The sequence below is a fragment of the Phaenicophaeus curvirostris genome, chromosome 2 (genome assembly GCF_032191515.1).
Source record: "Phaenicophaeus curvirostris isolate KB17595 chromosome 2, BPBGC_Pcur_1.0, whole genome shotgun sequence".
In the NCBI taxonomy this organism is placed as follows: domain Eukaryota; kingdom Metazoa; phylum Chordata; class Aves; order Cuculiformes; family Cuculidae; genus Phaenicophaeus; species Phaenicophaeus curvirostris.
Genome location: NC_091393.1, coordinates 117,365,935 through 117,377,026, shown reverse-complemented (window position 1 = coordinate 117,377,026; position 11,092 = coordinate 117,365,935). Strand labels below are relative to the sequence as shown.

Below are 11,092 nucleotides of genomic sequence, written 5' to 3'. Positions count from 1 at the left end.
GGACCCCGCCTCTCGGGCTGCCGCAATTTTCACCTGAGGGAAAATAATCCCAATCTGCAGCCTCTACTCGCGCCCTCCCGCTTCTTCCTGCCCCTCTATCCACCGGAATAGAACAAGAACCAGTCGAGACCCTGCACAGCTCGGTGAGGAGCGAGGGATTCGGGAGTCGTTGGCCGCCGACGGGACAGGCAGCGCTGGGGGCAGCCCCCGGTGAGGCGGGGCGGGGCGGAGGGGAGGGCGCGGGCGAAGCCCCGGAGCGGCCTCTCCCCCGTTCGACCTCGCGCGCAGCAAAGATGGCGGCGGCGGTGCGGGCGATCGGCAGCCTCGGGCGCTTCGCGGCCGCCGCCAAGTACGGCCCGGGCCGGCAGCCGCCGCCTGCCGGTGAGACGCGGCCCCTGAGGGGGGAGGGAAACCCCCGGGAGGGGTGTCCGGGCGGGGCAGCCGCCCGGGAGGGGCTCCCAGAAGGGGCAGCGTAGCTCCTGGGAGGGGAGCCCGGGAGGATGAGGGGGGCTCCCGGGCAGGGGAGGCCCGCAGGAGGCGGTTCCCATGAAGGGGGATCCGGGGAGGGGGTCTTGGCTGAGGGGAGGCTCCCGAGAGGGGGATCCCGAGAAGCGGAGCAAGCCCTGAGGGTGAGAGGAGGCTTCTGGGAGGGGGTCCGGTGTAGGGGAAGGGCGTTCTGGGAAGCGTGTGGGAGCAGTTGTTACCGCAAAAGATCTCTGAGGAGCAGAGGGGACTGTCCTGGTGAGCCCGTCCCCAAGGGGCAGCCGTGGGCCCATCTCTGTGTGTCTGTGTCCCATACGAGGGTGTTGTCCCTGCGTGTCTGTGTGTCTTGCGTGAGGTGCCTCTGTGTCCGTGGGTTCTACGTGTCTTCCTCTCATGTGTTCTATACGAGAGTACTGTCCCTGCGTGTCCGTGTGTCCTAGGTGAGGGTCTTGTGTATGTGACAGCGTTGACCCTGCATGTCCATGTGTCCTGTGCGAAGTCCACCCATGTCTGACAGTCCCACGTTTCTTGTTCCTGCACGACTGTGCCTCGTATGAGGTCCCTGCTTGTCTATTTGTCCTGTGTGAGGGTCTTGTTCACATGATAGAATCATAGAATCATAGAATAGTTTGGGTTGGAAGAGACCTTAAAGATCATCTAGTTCCAACCCCCCTGCGATGGGCAGGGACATGTCCCACTAGACCAGGGAATTTAAATTATAGTACTATAAAGTAAAAATTGGTCTTTCCTGTGAGTTGTAGGTAGTTGCTATCAAGGTAGGAAGAAAACTCACTGCAAGTACATGCTCTGCACAGAGGATGTAATGAATTACTCCTGTGAGAGGAGAGAGGGAACAGAGATAAGCACTGACATCCTGAAGCAATTGTATAATGTCCACATGCTCAATTTTTTAAAATGAAGACTAAGAACACCTTTTCCTTCCAACACATCTGGCAATAAAGAGAATCCTTTTTTACAGTTCATTTATAAAGAGAGAAGGCCACTCTAATTTCCTCTGCATTCCTGTTAGGAGTCCTGGAAAGGCACAATGCAATAGTACAGAAATTTTCACTTCATTTCCACATTGGGGAGTCACAGAATGCTCACTTGTCCTATTTAAAATGACCTTTTTTCAGTGAATTGAGTTAATGAAATTTAGGTCATCACAAATTTAGCCAGTGGACAAGTATGCCTTTGACACTTTTCTTGATTCAAAGACTTTTCATCATAACTCTTGATACCATGCCTGATACCAACCTTGATAGTGTTGTCCTTGCGTGTCCATTTGTCCCCTGTGAAGATGTTGTCCCCATGGATGCAGAAGGATCCCTGGTGTGTCCCTACAACCCCTCTCTCCACCTCCCCGCAAAGGTTTACCTAGGGCAGGGGTGCTGGGGGCCAAAAAGGGGAGGCATAGAAGTGTCCCCCCAGGGAAAACACTCTGTGCCGGTTCCTGAAGCTGGCTGGGTGCCCGTGCCCTCACATGGGGAATCGTGCATGGTTCTGGGGGTCTGTGTGACTCTGTGAGAGGGGAAGAGGGGTTTCCATGCAGGATTGTCCTCAGCACATGAGCTGATCCACAGGCAGGAAGCGTCCTTGTGTCCCTTCACGCCTGCCCCTGTGTGCATACCGGTGGGTGTCCCTGTGCCCTTGGATGTCTGGTTCTAGGGCTGTGCCCCAGGCGTGCAGGTGTGTTGGTGGGAAGGGGATGTCCTCGTGTCCCCTATCAGTGGGGACAATGCTCTCAGGCATATGTGCATCTCCAGGTGCCCATGGTCTGCCTTTATGTGGGCATCCATGTGTCTTCAGCCCTGGACTTACGCTTTCTTGAGATCAGCCGACCTGGGCAGGGCTCTTTCCTGCCTGCTCACAGAACTGGGTTGATGCTTCCTCACGGAGCTACCAAAGCGAGAGGTCACCCAGCACCCTGGGAATGCTGAAGGGAAAGGCTGTCAGAAACTTGTTCTTATCTCTGTGCTTTGAAGGACCTCAGAGTCTGGGATCGATACTGAGACAAAAGTGAACAGCGTTACATTCAATTCAACCTCACATCTGTCGTAGGTGTGGTGTTGGAGTGAGTTTGTGCAAGAGAAGGGCGCTGTGGTCAGTCCTCCAGAACTGTGGCACCTCCAGTGGGTGCTCAGGCTCCTTGTTATAACTGACAAAATCCCTCATCACAAACAGTCCTGGAGCTGCTCCGAGGGCGCTGTCACTCGCTGTAATTAATGGTGTTGTTCTGCTGTTACAAAGTGCTTGTCAGTTCTGGGCCCCTCACCACAAGAAGGATGTTGAGGCTCTGGAGCGAGTCCAGAGAAGAGCAACGAAGCTGGTGAAGGGGCTGGAGAACAGGCCTTATGTGGAACGGCTGAGAGAGCTGGGGGTGTTTAGCCTGGAGAAGAGGAGGCTGAGGGGAGACCTCATTGCTCTCTACAACTACCTGAAGGGAGGTTGTGGAGAGGAGGGTGCTGGCCTCTTCTCCCAAGTGACAGGGGACAAGACAAGAGGAAATGGCCTCAAGCTCCGCCAGGGAAGGTTCAGGCTTGACATCAGGAAAAAGTATTTCACGGAAAGGGTCATTGGGCACTGGCAGAGGCTGCCCAGGGAGGTGGCTGAGTCACCTTCCGTGGAGGTGTTTAAAGGACGGATGGATGAGTTGCTCAGGACATGGTTTAGAGATTGGTGGGAATGGTTGGACTCGATGATCCAGTGGGTTCTTTCCAACCTGGTGATTCTATGATTCAGACGTTGCTGGGGCAGGCCAAAAAGCATGCAGGAGGCAGCATAAGTCCGAGAGCTGGCCCTGCCTGCTGAGCCACTTGCTGTGTGCTGGCAGGTTCCCAGCGGAGATGGGAAAGCACAGTTTGTGAAAGTTTCCCAGCTTGCAGTTGGATGCTCTGTGCCAGCGGCTTCCAGGTGAGGGCTGGAAGCTTGGGCATTTGTCGTTCTGAGCTCAGCACATTCACTCTGCTGCTTGGCTTGGTCCAGGACTGCAGGCGGGCTCTTCTGACCCACCCATGGCCGCTGTTCCCACTTCACGTGGCACGCTGCGTCCGGGTGAGTGGCAGAGCATGAAGGGGGAGTGCTCAGCAGGGAAGCCGCAGGGGAAATGACCCTGAAAATAGAGAGTGGGAAGAAACAGGTTCCGGCTAGACTGTGTGGAAGAGGAGTTCTCCACTCTCCGAGCTCTTGGCAAAGTCCTGAGAACAAGGTTCTGAGATGTGGGCGTCCCTGCTCTAGAGGGTCTTTTAATTGGAGTGAGTGAAGTAGTGAAAATGGAATCGATATTCAGGGCTTTTAATTTCAGCATAAATGTCAGTGGAATGACGGAAGCGTGCATCTAGCTGGCTGCTGCTGCTTCCTCCAGCATTTTGAAGGAGAGTTTTCCTGGCTCCAATCCTGACCAGTTGCCATGGCACTGCTGAATGAACCAACGCCTTACACATGTGCTATGGCTGTGACTGAGTAACTAGGCTTTTAGCTTAGACAGGGACAATGTTTTCCACAGTTTTCTGTGTTCTAAAATGAGATGCTGTCAGGCTGAAGAGCCTCCCTTGGATGTGAGGAGCTTTTGCTCAGATGATGGAACCTCTTCCAAGAGTTTATGTTGAAATGGGGTGAGATTTGTTCACACATGCTCTTGACTTTATTTTTCCTATTTCCTATCTTTTATTTTGCTAGAACTGAAAGACAAAGAGAAATTCAAGGTCTAAGGTATTCATGGAAGCAGCGTGTTTGGGAACTGATGTGTAGGAGGAAGGTGTGTTAGATTTCAGCAAAGGTTAACTAATCCATTCGCTTTGTATTTTTAATTGAGATTGTTTTGCGTGCAATATAGCTTTATGACCTAGTGGGTGCTTCACTTTTGGTAAGTGTTGGGTAGCATTCGATATTGGGAAGGAATTCTTCACTAAGAAGATGGTGAGACCCTGGCCCAGGTTGCCTGGAGAAATTGTGGCTGCCCCATCCCTGGGGGCGTTCAAGGCCAGATTGGCTGGGGCTTTGATCAGTCTGATCCAGTGGGAAGTGTCCCTGCCCATGGTAGAGAGTTGGAACTGGATGGGCTTTAAGGTCCTTTCCATCCCAAGCCATTCCATAATTCTATGTGATGCTTACTTTCCCAGATCCCGGCTACAGCAGATGCCTGATAGAGAGGGTGGAAGGAGAATGTTACCCCTGGCCTTGCAGCTGACTTCTATATGGTCTGATGTCCCTTTCTGTTGTCCTCAGCCATGTGCAGCTACACTGGCTGGAAGCAAATGGATTCACTCCGTTGACTTGGTCCTTGCCTTTCTTCTAAAGTACCAGGGCTGTGGGGCTTTCGTTGGGTTAAAATACCGCCACTAGAAGTGCTCCGTGTTCAGCAGAGGAATTGTCAGCCCACACTCAGCTTTGTAGGGAAGGTGTTTAGTTCTAGGAATACCGGACTTCAGCGCATAAAGAGTTAAGAAAAATTAATGTTGGCTATCGCGACAATGAGCCAGCAATGGGCACTCACAGCCCAGAAAGCCAACTGTGTCTGGGGCTGCATCCAAAGCAGAGGGACCTGAAGGGTGAGGGAGGGGATTCTGCCCCTCTGCTCCGCTCTGATGAGATCCCACCCGGAGTCCAGTGTCCAGCTCTGGAGTCCTCAGCACAGGAGGGACATGGAGCTGTTGGAGCCAGTCCAGAGGAGGCCACAAAGATGATCCAAGGGCTGGAACAACTCCCATGCGAGGACAGGCTGAGAGAGTTGAGGTTGTTCAGCCTGGAGAAGAGAAGGCTGTGGGGAGACCTTAGAGCAGCCTCCAGTACTGAAAGGAAATATAAGAAAGCTGGGGAGGGGCTTTTTACAAGGGCATGGAGTGATGGGATAAGGGCGAATGGCCTTAGGTTCAAAGGGGGAAGATTTAGGTTGGATCTTAGGAAGAAACTTCACTGTGGGAGTGGTGCGGCCCTGGCCCAGGTTCCCCAGAGAAGTGGTGGGTGCCCCATCCCTGGAGATGTTGAAAGCCAGGCTGGATGGGGCTTTGATCAATCTGATCCAGTGGGAAGTGTCCTTGCCCATGGCAGGGGTTGGAACTGGATGGGCTTTGAGGTCCCTTCCAACCCAAACCATTCCATGATTCTATATTTCTAAGTAGTTTTGGAATGGGAACAGCTTTACTCTTGGTTTTTAAAATGGTGTTGTGGACACATGACGCACACAGACGCAAATCCTTGCGCTGGGACAGACTGACTCTGAATTTCCATCCCCGCAGCCTCGCCTCCTGTATCCTGGGCCCAAGGAATGGAGCACAAAGGTCGTTCCCTGCTGCCAGCACTGGCAGAAGGTGGAAAATGGGCCAAAGTGCAGCAGGGCTCCAGCCCTAGGGCTATGGGGGTCGGGGGGAAGCACCTGGGGCTGAGGTGCAGGCTGAGCTTCTGACTTTATACTGGATTTTCTGCTTTTTTACTGCTGGGAATGGGAATGTTTCATTCCTGAACACTTTATCAGCATTGAGCAGTAAGCCCTGCCAGCTGCCTGGCTGTGTTCCAGTCGGTAGAGGTTCTTGTGTTGCCTAAGCAATAATGCTTTTACTGCACTCCAGACTTAAAGCAGCTTTGGGAGGGACTCAGCCTGGATCAGTGTTAGACGATCCTCCTGGTCAAGTTCAAGGTCACAGGAACGGATCTGAGCTTCATTCACGAAGTGAGATCGTCAAGTCAAATAGAACTTCTCAGGCTTGGGATTTTTGAGTCTAAACAGTGGCATTTTAGTTATGGGCAGGACTTGTTCATGCCATGATCTGAGTTTTCTGAGCACATTCAAACGAGACACGTTCGTCTGGCTGCTTCCTTATGTAATTAGAGGTTGATTGGGTATTGTGTTAACAGATGGAGGTGAAAATAAATATTTTGTGTGCTTTTTCAGGGGCTCCCTAGACATGTGCCCAGGTATGTGTGAAGTAACACTTGGGGTGGCATAAGAGTGTGTTTGTGCACAAATATTCTAGAGCAGTTACATTCAATTTGCAGGGAACTTAACTTGTAGGCTTGAAACTCTCCAAAGCACAGCCAGGCCTTGGCTTCAGGGTGTGAAAAAGCATTGAACTGCACATACTAAAGGCAGAACACTCCTGCATGCCGCCTGCTTCATCCCTTGTCTGCCCTTTGGGAAGAAGGCTTTGATTATTCCTGTGCCCTCTGTTTGGCATCGCCAGTGTTGGAATCTCAGGGTGGAATCTGCACTGTGAAGGTCACTTCAGTAGCGTGGAGTCTACTGAACTCTGGTGGTGGCACAGGTCAATGTAAGGGAAGGAGCTGTCTCACACTTGGGGTTTGCCAAAACCTCGTACTCGGCAGCTGAGGGGAGGTGAGAGGGTGCGTGGATAAAGGAGAGTTAACCTGAGAGTTTCTGTAACATCTGCAACTTCTTTTCTTTAGGTTATGCTTGCCGGAATATCTCCACCTCCACTGCTCTTCACAGTAAGTGGGAAGCTTTTCTATGCGAGTTCATTTTCTGTCGTAAAATCCACTGAGCATAAACTGATAACACCGCTCTGTTTGTTTCCAGACAGAACCCACGTTAGCTATGATATCAAAGGAGATGTTGCTGTCGTACGCTTCCACACACCCAATTCAAAGGTACCAATTTAGCTGGCTGTTAATATCCATGTCACATCCATGGAATTGGCAGTTGTACAGACAAGGCGTTGAAAATTCTAATTTAAGACCTTTGAGACCTGCAGCTGTGAGCAAAGTAGAAATAGGGAAGTGACTGTTTGGGTATTTAATGGACATTGGAAATACTTTGTGTGTACTCTGCTAACTTGTCTCTCACTGGCACAAGGTACTGCTGAATCTTACTGTGCTTGGGTAATCCCAAGGATAACTACAGACTGGGCAGAGAATGGATTTGGAACAGCCCTGAGAAGAGCTTGGGGTGCTGGGAGATGAGAAGCTCAACATGAGCCGGCAATGGGCACTCGCAGCCGAGACAGCAAACTGCGTCCTGGGCTGCATCCAAAGCAGGGCCAGGGAGGGGATTCTGCCCCTCTGCTCCACTCTGGAGAGATCCCACCTGGAGCCCTGGGTCCAGTTCTAGAGTCCTGAGCACAGAAGGACATGGATTGGTTGGAGCAAATCCAGAGGAGGCCACAGGGATGATCCAAGGGCTGGAGCACCTCCTGTATGAGGACAGGCTGAGAGAGTTGGGGTTGTCTAGCCCGGAGAAGAGAAGGCTCTGGGGAGGACTCAGAGCAGCCTCTAGTACTGAAAGCGGCTCCAGGAAAGCTGGGGAGGGGCTCTTGATCAGGAATTGCAGGGATGGGATGAGGGGGAACAGTTTTGAGCTGCAAGAGGGGAGATTGAGATGAGATCTTAGAAAGAAACGTTTTCCTGTTAGGGTGGGGAGGCCCTGGCCCAGGTTGCCCAGAACAGTGGTGGCTGCCCCATCCCTGGAGGTATTGGAGGCCAGGTTGGATGGGGCTTTGAGCAACCTGATGCAGTGGGAGGTGCCCCTGCCCATGGCAGGGGGTTGGAATTGGACAGGCTTTGAGATCTATTCACACCCGAAACATTCTATAATGGTTTGATTAGGTTCTTGGTTTCGAGGTGGTTAAGGAGAGTGTCTGTTACAGGAAAAAAAAAGCAGTTTAGAAGCTCATAAAAATCTGTTTTTGAGGTCACAAACCCACTGCTGGTGAGGCTAAGGAGGAACTTGTTAATAACAAGTTACTTGGTGACCTGCAGCAGGGCTTCATCTGGGTGTTTTTTTCTCGCTGTGTTAGGACACAGGATGAACTTTTATAGCAAGCCAGGGCTTAGCTGGAGTGTCCAGAGTGTTAGAATTGTGCAGAGCAATGTTCTGGCTGTTGGGTGAATTCTTACATGTTCTAGTTTTCTTTTTCCTGAAGGCAAATCTTTAAAGGCTGTGGAATTGCTGCTCCCGCTGACTTGGAAAATCCACTCAGACCTACCGTTGGCTTTGGCTTTTTGGTGCCAGTGCGTGCACAATTTCTGATGGTGTGATGATTGAGCCCAGTAGTTAATCAGAGCCTGAATTCTGCTGTCTCCTGGGCTCCCTGTTTACAGTGCTCATTTGCTGCTTTCAGGTGAACACTTTATCCAAACAATTGAACTTGGAATTTAACGAAATAATGAATGAGATCTGGGCCAATGAAGCTATCAAAAGTGCCGTCCTCATCTCTTCAAAGCCAGGCACCTTCATTGCTGGAGCAGATATCGAGTAAGTACACTGGAGGTCACGCTGATGGAGCTTTCTCTGAAGCCCAACATCCAGGTCTGTGTGCTGTGAAGTCTGAGTTTCACTGGCATCTCCCCGGGAGTGAGATGGGATGAAATCTATGTGCACAGGTTGCCCGAGTTGTTCAAATGCTGTTAGGACCTTGATAAAGGGGAACGTGGCAAGTCATTAAGCCCCGTTTGGCTGTAACCCTTGGTCACTGTTTCCTGCGTGCTGGGGTGCAGCCAAGGAAACCCTTCCTGGCTCCAGGGTGAGCATTGTCCTTAGGTCTGGGACACAATGAGTGCAGATCATTTGCATGCAGGACTTCATTTCAGCTGGGTTTGAGCACCTGGCCGCCTGCCAGCGTGGCCCCTTCGTTAGGCAGGGCTTGGCGCTCCGCTGCAGAGAGCATCCAAGCAGCCTCCCCGGTGATCCGGCGTGGGTAACGCTTATGTGAGGACCCTGGGTGCGCCATTGACTCCTAGTCCTGTCATGAGGCAGGACAGAATATTTGTTTAAAGATATCAAAAGGCAGAAGAGCACTTAGGAGAGAATGTGAATCACAAATAGGTCCTTTAAAACCTTATTACCTTTTTGGCTGGCTTTATTGAGGGGAGAGGCTTTGTGTTGTGGGGGAGAGGAGGCAGGGGCTAGAGCAGGTAAGCAGAGCTGAAGGGCAGGGTGTATTTGAGGTGTCTGCTGGCCTCAATGCTATGAGCCTCCCAAATTGCGCCTGCCTGGCAAACACTGCCAGCCTCCAGGAGAGTAATTGGCACAGGGAGTTTCTAATTGGTGGAGCGCAGCGTTGGAGCACTGGCCATCTGCTCCTCTGGAAAGCGATCCTGGGCTCTCCCCTCCACCCTTCTTGGCAAAGGCTGTGAGGCTTCCTATGACCCTTCCTCCTCTCTCCTGCAGGCTTTCAGAGCTCTGACACAAGGAAACTCATTCACTGCCTGCCGGCACAGCCCGGTGTCAGTGTGCCATGGCTTAACCCACAGAGTTTAGTAGTCTTCCTGCGTTGCCTGTTAAATTAAAATTGAGGGACTAAAGAGCTCGTGCCTGTCTGTTGAGCTTTGTGGGAAAAGAGGGACAAACTCGTTGAAGCCCTCTCATTTTACTGCTGTTTTGTCAGTGTTTTTCCAATTCTGATCATTCTTTCTGCCTTGCTGCAGCATGATTAAAGCCTGCAAGACTTCTCAGGAAGTGTCTCAGCTCTCTCAGGAAGGACAGAAGATGCTAGAAAAACTTGAGCAGTCTCCAAAGCCCATCGTTGCTGCCATCAGTGGCTCCTGCCTGGGAGGAGGCCTGGAGGTATCAAACAGTTTTCGGTCTGACAAGCAGCAGTGGGAATTGATAGTACTGGCTCTATAAACAATCCAAACAATGTCTGCAGGATTCCTTGGTGTGAGAGGGATTTGAGGCCTGACGTGGGTTCATTACATCCATTCAGATGAGTCTGTGGCAGGTTAATGGCTTGGTTGTGGCTTCTTTAAGGCTCTGCCATGCCAATTGTCCTGCTTCTATTGAAAGAGCACTAATGAACTATGAATCTACATGGGCCAGGCTAACATTCAGATGAGAGCACCCCAGGGAAAACAGTCTGTTTCTAGCAGATATTGGATCTGGATAAATGCTGCTGGCAAAGTCCAGGATGGAAATCGCTGCTTTTCAGATGAACTGAGTCTTGTATCCCAGCAACTTCTGCTTTTTGGAGTTGTTGTGTGAGGGATGAGTGTGGGGAACCTGGCTGGGCTCCACCCTGCGTGCTCTGCTCTGTCGTTTGCCACTTCGGCCGTGTGCAGTGTTTGTTTCCTAATCTTCATTTAGGATTTTGTAAACTGAAAAGCTGTGATAATTCATACAACAACAGGCTGAGAGAGTTGGGTTTCTTCAGCCTGGAGAAGAGAAGGCTGTGGGGAGACCTTAAAGTAGCCTCCCAGTACTGAAATGGGCTCCAGGAAAGCTGGGGAGGGGCTCTTGATCAGGGAGTACAGGGATAGGACAAGAGGGAATGGTTTTAAGCTGAAAGAGGGAAGATTGAGGTCAGTTATTAGGAAGAAATGTTTTACTGTGAGGCTCTGGTCCAGGCTTCCCAGAGAAGTCATGGCTGCCCCATCCCTGGAGGTGTTCAAGGGCAGGTTGGATCAGCCTTTGAGCAACCTGATCCAGCGGGAGGTGTCCCTGCCCATGGCAGGGGGCTGGAACTGGATGGGCTTTAAGGTCCCTTCCATCCCAAACCATTCTGTGACTCTGTGTTTCTATGAATTCCCAGAGCAATGCTGTTACTACAACAGGGTAGGAGTGAAGTCTCTTCAGTTGTGTACTGATTTCTCAGGCAGTTGCAGGTTTTTACAAGCACTGTGGTTACAGATCTGGGCTTGGTGATCCAGTGATCAACCAGGT

General features: G+C 51.4%; 1 protein-coding gene across 1 annotated transcript in view; it reads left to right on the top strand.

Moving 5' to 3' along the window:
* The first annotated feature begins 236 nt into the window (after positions 1-236).
* The window catches only part of HADHA (hydroxyacyl-CoA dehydrogenase trifunctional multienzyme complex subunit alpha), a 30,386-nt gene continuing 19,530 nt past the window's right edge, over positions 237-11,092 (top strand). The window contains exons 1-5 of the mRNA XM_069850644.1: positions 237-381; positions 6,886-6,927; positions 7,016-7,086; positions 8,556-8,689; positions 9,862-10,000. Of these exons, the coding sequence (XP_069706745.1) occupies positions 294-381; positions 6,886-6,927; positions 7,016-7,086; positions 8,556-8,689; positions 9,862-10,000 (474 nt within the window). The 5' untranslated portion in view covers positions 237-293. The remainder of the gene's footprint in view (positions 382-6,885; positions 6,928-7,015; positions 7,087-8,555; positions 8,690-9,861; positions 10,001-11,092) is intronic.